The following is a 16,872-nucleotide window of genomic DNA, read 5'->3' as shown; positions in this document are numbered from 1 at the left end:
GCACCAGAAGAAACATAGACAGAGGATCCAGGCTGTGAGGCTTGCCCTGTTACCCAAGAAATGGAATCCAAGGACTGCAGGTAGGGGTTTCTGGGTTTGAGGTTTTAAATTTTCCACTTGTGAGTTTAGAAGACAACACTTCTCTTTTTCATGGAAAGGCAAATGCCCCAAGTGTCATCTCTTTAATCGTATTCTAACTTCTTTGTCAGCCATGGTGTCAGAAGCATATGGCTTTGGGCAGTTACAAGGTATCACCCTCTTCTTTGCTTCCTCACTTCAGAAATTGCTTTTGATCAGGTTGATGCATGGATGTCAATTTGAATTCAACAATTCCCATGAGCTTGTAGCCAGTGCTTCTCTGCCTTCTTTGGCTAGCTCTGGGCTAGGACTGCATGGCTACTTGCAGTTCTCCTTGACCTCTGACCTGGCAGCTGCAGTACTCCTTTCTCCTCCACCAAGAGGAAATGTGAACACTGCCCAAACCCCTATCCTGGCCAGTTCCCTAGGGACTGTACAGTAAGTTAGAAGCAGCATTAACACTACTACCAGCAATTAAAAAACAAAATAACCAAAAATAACAAAATTAAAAAAACGCTGCAGCAATGACAGTGGCCTGGGCAGAGTGAGCGAGCAGGTTGCAGGGTTACATACCTCCTGGAGTTTGGGGCAAGGAAAAGGAGAGCCAAAATCATGGAAACATATAAATGAGGGAGAAAAGAAAATTAAAACAAAGAAATCAAACCCGATTCCTTAATCTTAAAGTGCAGCGTACCAGTCATATTTATGTATGCCTGGAGAGGGAGGCAGACCTGAAAACACTGATGAGTAAGGGACCACCACGTGTACGGCAAGACTGGAGGCATTACCCACATCTGGCCTAACAGTGCTGCAAATCCATTTTTGTAAGGCCAGTGTTTGCCAGACTCTTCACAATCCAGAGCTAAGAGGGGGGTGTGCACTTTTGTGAAAGTAAATGTCCTTTTTAAGACACCCATCACTTTTGGAAATGTGTGCAAGGATGCACACACGTATGCACACACGTACACCCACAGATACATGTATGTGTGTACACAAGAACACACATGCTTATGGCTCTCTGCATACAGGGACATATACAGACAACTACAGATGGCACAAAGCCCTACCCTGTGCAGCACACAGACACACAGGACTGAACCTCAGTGTGCCACAATGGAAACACCTTACCAAGAGTCTAGGAGGTTAGAAAAAGTGAAGCAATGGCCCCACAATGAATGAGTCGCATACTGTCAAACCTTTATTTTCTGGGATGAGGCCTTGCTCTACCAACAAGCTGGCCCCAATTTCTTGGCTCTAGGGAGTCTCCTGCTCTGTCTCCTAAGTGTCTGGGACTACAGGTGTGCACCATTGCACTCAGCTTAAATTTTTGATTTTTAAAAAATATAGGATGCCTCATGAATTTGCATGTCATCCTGGTACAAGAACCAAGATAATCTCTGTTCTAATTTTAGTATCTCAGCTGTCAAAGCTAACACTTAGCATTCACATGGAAACAAATTTCCCTGGAGGGGGAAGTAAATCTACACTTAAACACACTTTTGAAATTTCCAGCACATTTCCCCTTCACTCTCTCTGCTGGGCAAGAAGAATGTGGAGCAGAAGGTCGCCTGTGGGTTAAACGTTTCAGAGCCTTTTCTTCAGACCTTCTGCTTAGAGATTACTGACTTACGGCCACGTCCAGACCCTGCAAGGCTCTAATCAGTGAAGCGGTGCTTGAAGGGAATTTATGCACCGTCATGTATAAACACAGGCTTTGGGCCTTTGAAAGGAAATGTCAAGCCTAAGCTTTCTGGACAAGTTAACCACAGAGGGTGTGTCATCTTAGATCTACTGGATGCTGTCAGTAATGGCCAAGAGTGAGATGACCACTGATCACAGGGCAAGTAGCACAGATGAAAGAGGAGTGGCCCTAATGGCGTCTGCCCTACTGATATGGGATTCAGAGCATCAAGGCCAAGGTAGAAGGAAACTGGAGCATGCTCTCTATCGACCTTTCTCTGTCTGAGAATCAGTAAAGCAATCACAGGTAGACATAAATGTGCATGAGAACCCATTTTTTTTTTCTCTGTTTGGTTACTCTGTCACCTTCCTGGCAAGGCATGACCATAAATCTTAACCATGCAGGCTCACTTCTGGCAGAAGGACAAGAAATGCACCTGCGGCCTTTCTGAATGACACAATCATCAATGTGGCTGATTGGGACTGGAAAGGGGCCCACTGCCAGAGCATGAGGAAGAGTGCCGTGGATTGCGCTGCAGCCAAGGGCTCTAGGTTTGCCATGCACACTGCCTGTGGGAGCCAGATGCAGAGGGAAGTGATGATGCACTGGGTGGGCAGGAGTGCCAGGGATAAATCTGGGATGGGAAGTAAAGAGATGGATATGGCTGGTCAGCCTCCCAAGAGTAAGGGGGGCAGAGACGGGGATGGACCAGGTCCCTGGAAAGTGCCTCAAAGAATATGGTCAGAATATGGTCATCTATCTATTTGGGAGTGGACATATAGGGCCCAGATACATGTGAACAATGTGTATAAGGACAGACTCTGTGTCCAGGAGTCTCTGTAGCCTGCCCCCTTCTTCACCCCCCAAGCCTGTGAGCATACAGTCTTCCTTCCTGAGCTTTGTTGCAGGGTCCCCAAGCCGGGAGAGGTGACTTACCGAGTTTCAACAGCCAACCTTCTCGGTCTGGATTGAAGAACGTGTGAGTGAGGTCGTTCCCATCATCTTCTGGGATTTTAAAGGGTTCATTTTTTATGCTCTCATAGAGATTCTGGGATAAAAGACGACATGGCATGTCTGATTCCAGAAGTACCTATCTGCCCTCCCTCTCTCTCTACTCATTTCACAGGCGTTCACTGTGAGCCTGGAGTAAGGCACAGGAACTAGAGAAGAACATGGCCATTTTCTACTCTCCAGCAGCTCACAGGGACAAAAATAAGATGCCTGGTAGATAATTAAGAGGAAAAAAAATAGCAGCTTGGAGCCTGCTCAAGCTTTTAGTTTCAGATTTAGAACCACTTCCCCTTCCTGATTTCTCAGCTGGCCTTTGTGAAATTCACATTTTAAGTGAATTAAGAGAGCACTCAGCAAGTTATCCTTCTGTTTCTTCTCCTACAAAAATGATCCTGTTCTAAGTGAATGCTTTGCCAGCTGAAATGAAGCTGCTCTGGCCCTGCTCACCCGGAGCAACTCCTCGGGCAGGTCTCCTCCATCATTGATGCCGCGATTCATGGCAATGAACCTCTCCACCGTAGGCTTGTCTTTGACGTTAGGGTTGTGTAGGCTGGTGTTCAGCATTATGATTGCAAAGGAGAGGACATAGCAAGTGTCTAGAGAAGAGAAGGACAGCGCGTGAGAGCAAAGGAAATATCTCTCCATGGCAGGAGACACCAAGTAAGACCAGGAATACAAAACCATGGGCAGGACAAGTGGGTGAGCCAAGTGTCCACACATCCCCAGGGGCAAGGCACATGAGAGCTCTGAAGACACTCATGCTTTCAGACATAAAGGACAGGCAGACAATAGAATGGCTGCGCATGGTAGAGCAGGCCTTTACTCTCAGACTCAAGAGGCAGATCTCTTGTGAGTTCCAGTACAGTCTGCTCTATAAAAGGCCAGCTAGGGATACACAACAAAACCCCAAACCAATATAACCTACAAAAGGATAAAAATTACCCACAATTCTATTTAGTAATATTTGTCCTGCTTTATTTTTTCTAAACAAACGTGAGCATAAAAATCACTTTACAGACTATCCCCTGAAATTACACATGGGATAGATACTTACATAAGGGAATAAGTACATATTTATACATACACAGAAGATAGATACATATAGAGAGGAAAGGTACATACATATACACACATACACATGGAATAGATACATAGGAGACACAGACATACACATGGGATAGATACATACATAGGAGATAGCTATATACATATACATATGTACACATAGGAAAGTACATACATAGGGTTTAGGTACATACATATACACATACATACAGAGGGGATAGGAACACATATATACACACATACATACAGGATATATACATACATAGGCGACAGGTATATACATATACACACACATACATATGCTTTTTTTTTGTTAACCTTTTAATTTTCCCATGCCAACATCTTCGTAAGAACGAGATATTTTTTCTTTTAAAGACAAGGTCTTGCTTAAGTAGCCTAGCTAACTACATTCATAATTCTACTTCTGCCTCCTGAACAGCTAGAATGACAGACACATGCTACACAGCAGCCAGCTTCTAGAGACATGTTTAATAGTTACATGTTTTGTAATTCTGAATCCAGGGCCTCCTGCACATGAGGCAAGTACTCTACCACTAAGTCACACTGGGCGTTTATTGCACCTCAGTGGTGGTTTTCTGGATGTTTCCAACTCACTGCTACATACACCATTTAGTAACTGTTCTTGGCATGGACTCGGCCTCTTGACTTAGCCATCCTCCACTGTCAAGAAGAGACCCTCATGGAAAAGCCCCCTGTGCGCACACGTGCGTGCACACACACAGGCTCCCCTCACTTACCTGTGGACTGGAACACTCCATTATTGCACTGACAGTACCGCTGGGCAAAGGCCTCCATCATCCGGTCAATCTTCTGAGCCTCTCCGGGGAGCCGGAAGCTCCACAGGAACTGCCTGAAGGTGAAGAAGGAGCATTGCTTTGACCTGTTCTGCTGCTGGGACCTTTACTATCAGAGGGTAAAGGAAGGTGAGGGGCTTCAGTCCACTTTTACAGAAATTGAACCAAAGCAAGTTTAGCCATACCTATCACTGTGGCCTTAACTGAACTGAGATGCCGAGATTTTCCTATTCCAAAGAACAGGCCCTTCTTCAGAGTAACAACAGAATTTTAAAAGATGTCAATCACTTAAAATGAACTCTCAGGTAAGGATTCATCACAATGGAACCCTGTAAGAAGTTACATGGGCCCACAGCCACAGTTTAGTTCTACAATACTTAATCTACTAAAATCATAGCTCAAAAATAATCTTAGAAGTTATACCACAGCAGAGAAAATGAAAAAGACAATGTCTTTTAAAGGCACAAAATAAACTTGGTTAAAAAGTAAAGTAGAGATAGGTAGTGGTGCACACCTTTAATCCCGGCACTCGGGAGGTAGAGGAGGGCGGATTTCTGTGAGATCGAGTTACAGGCCAGCCAAGACTACGCAGAGAAACCCTGTCTAGAAAAACTTAAATAAGTAGACAGATAAAGAGATAAACAGACAGATAAATAAATAAATAGATAGATACATAAATAAATAAATAAATGATAAAATAAAATAAAGTTGAGCCAGGTCCAGGACAGCCACGGCTACAAAGAGAAACCCTATCTTGAAAAACCAAAACAACAAAACAAAATTAAAGCTGATTTTTTTCTTTTTTATGAAAGACAAAGCTACCTAGTCTATTTTAAGAACTTAAAGGGTTTTCTATTCTGAACAGCAGAAATAATTTCAATATTTAAACACTGAACAGTCCTTTCACCCCCAAGACTGAGAAACAGTCCTAACAACTGCCTCCCCACTCGAAGGCATGTACACGGCTTCCCTAGGACAGTCACAACCGCCTCCAGCGACAGGACCCCGATCACACAGCGCAGAGGAAGGACACGCTCTCGCCCAAGGTGCCAGGCTGACAACACCCACCGCAAGGCTTGAACGAGGTTCAGGTCCGTGAACTCGTGCAGCTCCACAAAGGCGTGCAGGACCTGGATGCTGAACTCATCTCTGCCAGAGAACAGATGGGAGATGGAGGGAACAAACGTCAGACCCCTGACACCAAGCGGATGGTATTCCCAGAGTTCCCGGCCATCAGGCCTCTCAAGCCTGGCCATCCACGGTCAGGAGGACATCAGACTGGCTCCCCTTGCTAACTAAACAAGCAAGGCACCTCCGTGCCCTAGACAGGTAAGTTGATACCATTATGGCTACTGCTGCCCTCATACTCGGTCACCCATCCCATGAACTTCGCTCCTAAGGGAGCTTATTTCTTCCCATGATTCTAACCACCCTCTCTGAATGCCTCACCTCTCCCCCAGGTAGTCACCAATGGCTGTTTTGTTGAGCCCCTCCCCTTTGTACAGGAACTGGGCAATATCTTCACAAGTGTTCTTCAGCAGGTCATTCTCTATTAAGAACTGGATCCCCTGCAGAAAGACCAGAAAGAGCCAGTGAGTGATGCTGGCCTGCAATGGCTGGAAATGGAGGGAGGGCAAAGGCCTCAGTGAGTGTGGCCCTGGAGCCTGTGTCCAATAAACAACACAAGTGAACACAAGGGATGGAGACATTTCAAGGTTAGGAACCAGAGCCCCAGATTCAAGTCAACATTTACTTCAGAAAAAGCAGCTTAGAAAAACAAAACAAAACAAAAAAACCACCTCTGGTTTCTACCTGATCACTAAGCCCCACCTTAAGACTCTGGGCTTCTGTCACTTCCTTTTCTGCTCACCTTTTTAGGATCCATGTTAAATTTCTTCCTGCCCATGGCTACCTGTTTGTTCCTCTGCATGTTTTTCCTGAAAGACAAGTGTAGCCATTAGTGCCCTGGCAGCAGGAAGTTCTGGGAGGCTGGAGCTGTCCTCACGTGCAGCCACTGACAGTTTGGGAAGATTAGTCTAGAAGGGTACTGAAGCAATTTGGTCCAACTAAGCAAGGTCAGATGAAGCCCTGGTCCAGGCTCATGCTCACTTGCCTCTTTTTCTCTACATTCATGGATTCTCTTAGAATGTTTTTTTCTTTAAACGTCGTTGTCTAACTATTGTAGAATCTGCCTACTTTAAGTGTAGGCCTGAAAGGCTTTTAGTAAGGTTACTCAGTTGTACAACCATCCATTACCATAACTAGTTTTAGAACACTTTCATCAGTCTGACAAAATTCCCCACTCCCATTTCCAGTTCATCCACATTCCTATTTCAACCCTGGAGAACTCTCAGTTTACCTTGTGAGCACAGATCTGCCTAATTCAGGACTTTTCATACATACAGAATCATGGTATAACTGGACTTTTGTTCTGGGCTTCTTTTGCTTAGCACATTGTCGTCACAGTTCATCGGTTCAACACTCCTTTCTATTTCTACATGTCCACCTTCCGTTGGCTTTTCAGATGAAAAATGCAGAGTCCAGTGTGGGGTCATCAGGCACAGGCTGCTATCAGTATGTGTCCACCCTATGTGGACATGCTCTCCTTTGTTTTGGGCAGAAGGGTCAAGGTTGTTCTAGACATGTCATGTAGTACTTTTATATTTAACTTTTTAAGATGCTGTACAAACAAGCAGTAGTATTCTGAACGGTGTATCAGACTGAACAAATGATTCTCACCATGAGTCTCAGGTTGTGGTTCTGAGACGGCTGGAGAGTGAGTCAGACACAGAGGGAGAGCTCTCACTCACACACATGGCTCTGGGCCCTGCCAGAGCAAACTCTTACCCAGTGCATCTGTGAAGGGCTCAGGGCTCCTGCCGACCACAGATGAGCTGAGTTACAGGTTCTGGGCCACTGAGTGACTCAGAGGTTTTAGGGCTACAGTCTAAATGGCCTTTTTGATCCTCCTGTAGATCTGGTGTGCATTTGGGAAGCACTGACACAACAGCAACAGTAATTTGATGGTTTCTGAACAAATGAGCTGCTCACAAATAACTTATTGTCTCCCCAACCCACTCCTGAAGCTGAGCTAAACTTCCAACACCACTTATTTATTGTCTAAGGAGCATATCAGCACTGGCTGAATCCCCAAAGGTAGAAAGTCTTTCTTTTCTTTTTTCTTTTTCCTGGTTGAGACAGGGTTTCACTCAATAGCTCAGGCTGCCCTGAAACTCACAGCAATCCTCTTGCCTCCACCTCCCAAGTGGGTTACAGGTATGGGCCAGCATGCTTGGCCAGGCTGGCCTAAGGTCTGGAACTGGAATAAGTTTCAGGTTATCTAATCACATTTTCCCCAAATCCAGGAATGCTATTTCAAGAAAAACAAACAAACAAACAAACAAACAAGAAAAAGCTACTGGGAAAGCCCAATGGTAGTAATGCATACCTCCCAGCATTTGGAAGGCAGAAGCAGGCAGATCTCTGAATTCGGGGCCAGTTTGGTCTACAGAATGAGTTTCAGGACAGTTAGGGCTACATAGAAAGGCCCTGCTCAAAGAACAAAGAAAAAAAAAAAGCTGCTGGGTGATTTCCTATATGAGTGTGCAATACTTGGAGGTCCTACAGCATTAAGGCACATGACCATCCACAAGGGACCTTGGCATCCTTTGACTTAAGTTTAGTCCCTTATGGAAGCTTCCCGTGCCTCTGGCAAGTCCAGAACCCAGAGCTCACAGGGGTGACTGGCTAACCTCACTGGTTTCTCATGAATCACCTCCTCACTAGCCATCCAGTGATGCGGCTTATGACTGCCTGACATACTCACAGGATGTGGCTGGCTGAAGTTCCCAGTTCTCCATGAGTCAGCTCCTGTCCCTACCTGTCTAGCACTGCTGTTTATGACGGCTGGGATAGTCACTGTAGGTGGCTGTCTAGCATCATCAGGGCTTATGGGTCAGTCCTGTCCCGGCTTCAGCAGCCTCCCTTGTGCACACACCAGCTGTATCAAGCACGTCAACTTGAGAAACCTGTAAATCTCATAGTGTTATCCTGCCTCTACTCCTATACCATGTTTGGAGTTACTGCTACAGAGTGGTGAATCAGGCCTTGGATTACAAGCATGGCAACCACCTGTCGAGAAGCCAGAATGAGTAAAGTCTGACTACACAGATGCCCAGAATCCGCAGACTAGCTCCCCTTTCAGGATCTTCAATTCTGGAGAACCAGCTTAAACTTCTGAGTTTAAACCATAAATAACTGAAGTATGGCTCATGAAAGTAGGGTTTTTTCTTTATGTTGCCTTTTTTTACATTTTTATTTACTAATATTGTGTGTGTACACCTACAAATGCGTGTGGAAGTCAAAAGACAGCTTTGTGCAGTCAGTTCTCTATTTCCACCTTTATACAGGTTCCAAAGTTGAACTTGGATCAACACACTTGCAAGGCAAGCCTCTTTATGTGCTGAGCCATCTTGTCAGCCCTTATATGTTATCTTGAAGGGGCTTCGTCATGCTTTAAGTTTCGTAATGACAGTGTTGCTTGTTTACTCAAAACTGTGGCATCCTCTGGTCTAATCAGATAGGACGTCTCCAAACCAGCCCTGATCCTCTAGTGCATGACGGACAGATCAGGACTCCATGGAGCAGAGAGCTGGCTTTCTTAAACTCACCAGCTGAGTGTTCCCAGTGCCTAGCTGCTCACAGTGCTGGGGCCTTCAGTACACTGGGGCTGTGATAACCCATAGGACATGGAGGAAACAGTATCCTGAATTCCAAGTATGTATGCAGGCACCAAAGACACAGAAAGGAAGTATTCTGTGGTATTAATCATGGTTCTCTCTCGGTTGCTGACTCTAGGAAATCTGTTTTCTTCATGCTTTTCCATCTTTTACCCGTTTACTGCAATAAATCTATATTCCTAGATAGTGAGGTGGCTCCACGGGTAAAGGGGCTTGTAGCCGAGAAGATGATCTAAATTTAATCCCCTGGGCCCACGTGGCAGGACAGAAGCAGCTCCAGAAAGTTGTTCTCTCTTCCACATATGTGCTGTGACAGGTGTGCCTGCTTCCACTAAATAAATGAATAGATAGATACATACGTAAGTAAATAAATAAATTTGATTTTTAACATTTAAAACATCCACTTAGAACCAGGAAAAAGGGAATAATTTTTGTTTTTATCCAGGGATAGTTTTGCTCGGTACAATGCTAGCAGCCCAAGTGCCCACTCACAGTTCTTCCAGGTGTGCCTGCCCTGGCGACCACCACTCTCATGAGGCCTGCTCCCATCTTCCTGCTAGGTTCTGGTCAGATCTCTGTCTGAAGCCTGTTAGCGTTTCTGATGGTACATCCTGGTTTTTTGTTTGTTTGTTTTGTCTCAGAGCTTCATGACAGAAGTATGTATTCTGTCCACGTGGTACTGAGCACACATTGCACAAGTGGCTTCTCTAGTCTGTTTGTGGCGCCTGCACATGCTACTGCAGTAGACCAGTGCACTCCTCTGATACTACCAAATAACAGCCCAGGGCCCCAGACTCCTTCCATGTTCACCTACTGGGAGACACTGGGGACGCTCCTGGCATGGTCATTTTAATAGGAGTGCTGGACTGGCTGTTGTGGACGTACTTTCAACCTCGTGAGTAAATACCTGTGTTCTGGTGTCAGAACCGGACACATACTGAGTACCTTAAGAAACTGTTTTCTTGCATGCGGACATATTACTCTTGCTACTAATCCCAACACCAGGTACCACCAGCCTTTTGATTCTAGCCATCCTAGGATATGTGGAGCTGTAGCATACAGTAGTTTTACATTGCTCGCCCTTGTAGCTAACAGTGCTAAGCCTCTTTTATGCATACATCTATTATATATACTACCTCTTGCATACATGATCTGCTCAGGACTTCTATCCATCTTTCTGAGCTGTGTCCATGTTACGGCATGGGCATTACATGCATGTCTATTCTAGACAAGTCTTTCTCAGATATACATATCATAGCTATTTCCTCCTACTTTGTTACTTGCGTATTCATTTAGCAGCTTCCTACTCATTGGTGGGAGGGCTGCTGATGGGGGCTGTTGAATCTAGGGCCTTACGTATGCCAGGCAGGTGTTCTAGCACTGAATCACATCCCTAGCCTGTGTTTTTGTTTTGTTTGAGGAGGGTTGTTTTTTGAGATGGGGGTCTAACTATCTAGCTCTGACTGTCTTTGAACTCACTTTGTAGACTATGCTGGCCTCAGAATCACAGAAATTCTAATGCCTCTGCCTCCAAGTGCTGAGATTAAAGGCATGTGTCACCACACCTGGCATGTTGTCTTTTCTAAGAGCAGAAGTTTTAAGTCTAGACGAACTCTTAATCTGTCGATTTCTACGTTTGTTTTAGATAGACAGTAAGGAGCTGCAGAGATGGCTCAGCCATTAAGAGCACTTGCTCCTCTTGCAGAGGACCAGGTGCAGTTGCCAACACCCACACGATGGCTCATAACCACCCATCAGGTACAGGGGAGCTGATGCTCATCTGACTCCCCAAGGCACTAGGCACACAGGTAGTGCATAGATACATTTACAGGCAAAGCACTCATACACGTACAAATTTTTTAATCTACAAAAAAAAAAATTAATAGAAAGTAAGAAAGCTGCAACCCTAAATGACAGCCCAGAGGCTGGCAGTGTCTGACTGACTGTGGAGGACAAAGCCCCTTCATCCCTAACAGCACTGCCCACACAAGTTTAAAATAACAAACCAAAGGACCTTATGAAGCAGACAGGGAGGCTTAGGCTTAGGCAAACACAGACACAGAGGGAACTGAAAGCAGATTGCTTATCAAGTGAGCCAGTTAGAACCGGCCACTGACATCTTGTCATTTTACACTGTAATTGTTTTCACATTCTTCTCCCTTAAGCATAAAGAGGTGCAAATGAACTTGACATTACACCACACACAGGTGGGCACACCAGCCTTCAGAAATCCTATTAGCAGTGCTTACTAAGCTTTTCTGTTAAACAAAAGTAACAGAAACTTAAAAGATTTATAGAGTAGAGAACAAGAGGAAACTACAATAATCTACACACAATTTATGAGCTCTTAGCCAGCGGTTCCAACCTTCCTAACACTGCGACCCTCCAATGAAGTTCCTCATGCTGTGATGACCCCAACCATAAAACTGTTTGGCTGCTATGGCATGACTAATTTTGCTACCGTTGTGTGTGATAATGTAAATATCTGATTGGCAGGATCTGTGATATGTGGCCCCTGTGAAAGGGGCACTTGACCCTCAAAGGGGTTGTGACCCACAGGCAGAGAACCACTGACTTAAGTTTCTTCTAGTGCCTTTGAATTTTCTGGTTCAGTTTTATATACATAAAAGGTTTCCTATGGCCAGGCATGGTGGAGCATACCATTAGTACCAACAAAGGCAGAGGCAAGCAGATCTCTGTGAGCTCAAGGTCAGCCTAGTCGCCATAGTAATTTCCAGGACAGCCAGAGCTATGTAGAAAGACTGTGTCAAAAAAAAAAAAAAAAAAAAGAAAGTTTCCTATGTTCAGACCCTTGCAGCAAGGGCTCAGGAGCAGGACATAAAGACTTCTGTGTACCTGCTAGGACTATAAGGCACAAAACCTGCTTTCTCTTGAATGTGCCAGGGCATGTGGGGAAGGATGGGTGACTGGGAGCTAGACCCAGAAGGCCCACCCGGCAGCAGGGCAGACTTACCTTTCCTCTGTGGATCCCAGGCTTTCAATTTCATTAGCGACTTCTGCTATCTCTTCCTTTAGCCTCTGTAAACAGAAGGAGTTACCAGGAGGAAAGCTGCAGACCAAAGCCTTTCACGCTGTCCCCAAAACACAGCAGAACAACACGCACAAAGCACACGCAGAAACCCCAAAGAGGTCAATTAGGAGAATGTATTTACCAACCTGTTGGGCTCCCACCAGATAATAAGCACTTTAGGACTGCGAGGGTGGGAAGGTAGTTACTTAGCCCAGAGTTCCTGGGCAAGGGACGATTGCTAGGTCCAAGCACTGTGTTAAAAAAAGGTGTACTCGCTAAAGAACAGCCACTCTGATACAGTCTTTCAGAACAGTCTGCAGTTCCAGGCACAGGTGTGATGGCGCTCACAGCATACAGGCACCCACACATTTGGCTGTCTGGGCCCGCAGAGGCTGTGCTGGACCTAGCCTGTGGCCTCACGCTGACATAACTGGACAGGAGACTGTCCCACAAAGTCTGCCGACCACTCACTACCAGCCACTGCCTCCTCCTTTACTCAGGAGGGGCTGTCTCCATGCAGGTGGGGTAAAAGCTCCTCCATGTTCCTAGAAGTTACCAGGGAAACAGGAGCCAGAGAAGCGGGGAAACCATCGTAATAGTTCCAGTCGTCAATGGCAAGCGGGCCTGTCCTCTCACAGCCCTGTGCGGTTTGGGGCCCTCCTTTTCTCACCCCTGAAATCTTACAAAGGGCTTTAGAAGAACAGCATCCAACTTCTCAGAGCAAAAATAACCCACCACATGGCTCCTACACCTTTCTTTTCCAAGACAGCCTGCAGTTTGACAGAAAGACTTGGAGAAACAATAATTGTCTACAGTCAGCAATCATCTCATCCCCTGTAGACACCATCCGGTCCTCACAGGAAGTTGTGAAAGTGCGGTTGTTCTCATCCCATGACCAGGAAGGAACAGAAGTTTTTAAAAAAAAAAAAAAAAAAGCCAAACTAGAGCTGTACCCCATGCCCTCAGTTGGCAGGTTAGAGTCAGGACCTACAGAAGGTACTAACAAACCTGAGGCCTGCGTTCTTGGCATGTCAGCTGGGAACACTTAGTTAGGAGTCACATTAGCCACGGTAAATGGCAGGAGGGAGAGCCCCTCTGAGACTGGACTTCTGGTAAGTCAGGGCGACCACTAATCCCTGTACTTTGGCCCACAACTATGGGGAGCACCAGCCCATCAGAGCATCCTGTGACACACATTCAGCCTCCCAAAAGCCCTCCAACCTGAATGTCAGCCAGCAGTTCCTGCTTCCTCCGCCGGATGTTCTCCAGTTCTTGACGCTCTTCTGCAGTCAGGTCACTGGGAACTGCAAAGACAGAAATGGCACCATGAATTCCCCTCACAAAAAAACTAACAAAAATTCCAAAGACTGTGACTGTGAAGGAAGCCAGAAGCCAATTTTGGAAATAACAGGCAGCTAGGAATCACTCTGTGGGTTTATGAAGAGAGTTAGACCAGCTGAGCAAAGACAGCTCCAAACAGAGAACAGGAGGAAGATGCCACCAGGTGATCCAGCCGTGGTGAGGAGAGTGAGAGGCCTTTAAATATCTGCCCAGCCAGTCTCCTGCCTCCCTGCTGGGCGAGAGCAGCCCTCAGTTCCCAGGTGGTCAGAAGTGACAGGAGCTGCCTCTGGCACATAAAGTGGAGCCAGGAGAACTGCAAAGCAACATGAGCACCTTAGTGCCATTTGGTGGGGTGAGAATTCTTTGCACACAGAGAAGAAAATCTAGAAAAGCACACAGCAAACTGAAAACAACATTTCACTCTGGGAGCTAGGATTCTGAGACTCTTTCCAGCCTGGGTTGAATGTTCAGAGTGCGTGCCACCATCAAGACACACTCATCAAGACACTGCCATAGGCCCCAATGACTGTTCCTCATCTGAGCATGCCTCTGTCAGAAGAACAATAAGCACTAGAACCAACAAAGTGTCCCTCTCCCCACATCTCCAGTCCTCCCCCAACACAGCTCCCCACCCCAAGTCCCTACCACTCCAGACAGACTACATAAACCATTCATTCGGCCACATGCTGTTCGACTTTGTGGCTGACTTGAGAAGGAAGTGCAATAGAGATGTGTTCCCTTTCTCTCAGGGGCACACCCCCAGCAGGCTTCTAGACCCACAGACAGACTGGTTTTATCTACACGTACATCCACATTGGAAGATTTTTCTGTCTGGCCCAGAAACAATCCTACACTGTAGCCAAACCTTTGGCAACCTGAGGTACAGCAAGCAACAAAACAAGTTAAGAGTTTCTCCCCATTACAGAGGGTCACAGACAGAGAAGGGTAGAGCAGGACAGTACAAAATTCATCCTGTTACTCAGAATGGCACGCAAGTGAATGCTTATGAATTGTTTGTTTCTGGAATTTTCCATTTGATACTTTGGGCTGCAGCTGGTGATGGGTAATGGTTGTAACTAAGATGCCTCAAGCTCTGCCTGGTATTTAGTGGGCAAAGTGTTGGTGCAGGGCACTCACGTCCTCAAGATGGGCAAAGACCTCTCTACAGGGCAGTAGTGGGGTTCATCAGCCACAGCTGAAGAGATCTACAAACTCCAATGAGGACTGCAAAGGTCTTCAAATTCAAAATGAAAATGACTGGACCCCCAATCCCCAGCCAAGAGGGGGACAAGCCAGAGTCATTTTATGGCCAAGTAGCGGAGAGCCAGACTCCTGGCCACATGGTCTAAAAGTGGTGTCAAGAGGAACACAGTGAAGGACATGGGACAGGGCCAACTCAGGAGCCTAAGGATGGCAAACAACTCAGCTGGCGTGGGGCAGAGAGCACGTAGAACAGGTTGGCATGCCAGCTGTGGACTGCGGAGAGGGTATCACAAAGAACAAAACAGACTGCAAATAAAAGAATGTGGAGCGTATGTGGTACATGTCTACAATCCCAGCAAGGGATACTAGGGAATGTTTGTAAAATGGGAAGGCACCATGCTACCTTCTCTTAAAAAAATGAAAAGTTCTTGCAAAAAGAAAAACAAACAAAAAACAAACACATCTGGACACAGTCCTTGTGGGGGAGGTGAGTGGGGGTGTGGGTAGCCAGGGGTTCTGGAGCAGCTCACTCAGGGTCTGAATTCTTGCCCCTGTGCTACTTGCTGTTTGTTAGCTTTCCTTCAGAATCAGCCTGTTTGCAAAGTGTAAAATGCTCACCAAGGATGAAGAATAGCTGTTATCATGGTGACAGTGGTACCATGAAGGATGAAACAGGTGTGACAGGATGGGGCCACCTGACAGGCAAGCTCCCCACTGCAGACATAGAAGGACAAAGGAAGCAAGAGCCCGGGTGGAGACCAGGGATGAGAAGTCCACAGTGCAGACACACTTCTGGGATTTGCAAAGGTAAAGTAAAAGAACGAAAAGGCACAGCAAGCCACTCAGAAGAAGAGAGGGCGAACTAAGGCCTCTGTCTGTCACAGAGGAGGCCAGGGGTTCATCTCCAGCTCTGTCACAGTAACCAACACTGAAAACCCAGGCGGCACCAACTGACACCAAGGAGCTTTAGGTCTGAGATTAGAGCGATGGGACTACCATGAATGTTCACATGTCACATGTGTGACACACTAACCCAGCGCTTCCAGGGGAAAGGCCTGTGTCCTTGCATCCAGACACAAATGTTTTCTAGCCAGCTCGCAGTTATAATAAAGATATTAAAAATAAAACATAAAAATGTGACATTTGTTGTCATTTATTTTGATCCAGTCTCCTGATAACACTAATCATGTGATCTCTAAGTTACTTCTTCTGTAATATTTAATAACCTGAAGTCAATGCTTCTTCCATTTTGGTTCAAAGAAGAACTAAGAATTGAAGAGGAAGAGAAGGAGAAGAAAGATGAGGAAGAGGAGGAGAAGAATCTAGATCTCTTTTTATTTTCCTGGAATTTTGCTCTATGATAAGGGAATTTAATATTTTAGAGAGGACTTTCCTCTGCAGAAACTCAGCAACATAGCACTAAGCCTCATCAGTGCAACACCAAACCCCACCAGCACACCAAACCTTTGGCTCAAGCCTTTGTGACATAGAAAAAAAACAAATGCCAGCAATTGCTCCATTTACCTCAAAGAATCTAAATGATTGCTGGGTGCTGGAGGTGTGGAGGTTCCTGTGACCCTGGCTGATGACAGAGATGCTATGAGTAACAGAGCCATGCTGAGGACAAGGGAGAGAAGGATGAGGGGTACTGGGTGACCCGATCTACTGGACCTGGGGGCACCAACAGGGAAGGCTATCTAACCCTGTGGACCGCCGGGGTTAAACTGCATAAAAGCATTCTCTGGCAGGCCAGATGGCAGAACAACAAACAATTTCCCCCTCCCCCACTGCCACGTGCTACAGCGACGCTTCTGTGCCAGGAGGCGGCTAAAGCCTTTTCTCTAAAAGAAAGGCCACTGGGCAGGACAGCAGGTTGTCCTCACCACAGTCTGAGACAATGGAGACAGA

At 46.0% G+C, this 16,872-nt stretch overlaps 1 protein-coding gene and 1 pseudogene across 3 annotated transcripts in view; both read right to left on the bottom strand.

Moving 5' to 3' along the window:
• The window catches only part of Cyth1 (cytohesin 1), an 80,244-nt gene that overhangs the window by 15,933 nt on the left and 47,439 nt on the right, over positions 1-16,872 (bottom strand). For 2 of the 3 annotated variants that reach the window (XM_021640058.2, XM_021640048.2), the window contains exons 2-9: positions 13,642-13,724; positions 12,364-12,428; positions 6,521-6,587; positions 6,100-6,218; positions 5,719-5,799; positions 4,594-4,706; positions 3,218-3,366; positions 2,696-2,807 (exon numbers count right to left, since the gene is read on the bottom strand). In XM_021640058.2, coding sequence (XP_021495733.1) covers positions 2,696-2,807; positions 3,218-3,366; positions 4,594-4,706; positions 5,719-5,799; positions 6,100-6,218; positions 6,521-6,587; positions 12,364-12,428; positions 13,642-13,724 — 789 coding nt within the window. Of the gene's footprint in view, positions 1-2,694; positions 2,808-3,217; positions 3,367-4,593; positions 4,707-5,718; positions 5,800-6,099; positions 6,219-6,520; positions 6,588-12,363; positions 12,429-13,641; positions 13,725-16,872 lie in introns of all 3 variants that reach the window. The other variant, XM_021640066.2, reaches the window with a different exon arrangement.
• LOC132655531 (U6 spliceosomal RNA) lies at positions 1,416-1,510 on the bottom strand (annotated as a pseudogene).

Source organism: Meriones unguiculatus, chromosome 7 (assembly GCF_030254825.1).
Source record: "Meriones unguiculatus strain TT.TT164.6M chromosome 7, Bangor_MerUng_6.1, whole genome shotgun sequence".
In the NCBI taxonomy this organism is placed as follows: domain Eukaryota; kingdom Metazoa; phylum Chordata; class Mammalia; order Rodentia; family Muridae; genus Meriones; species Meriones unguiculatus.
Note: the sequence above shows the minus strand (reverse complement) of the source record. Positions and strands in the feature narration are given on the sequence as shown.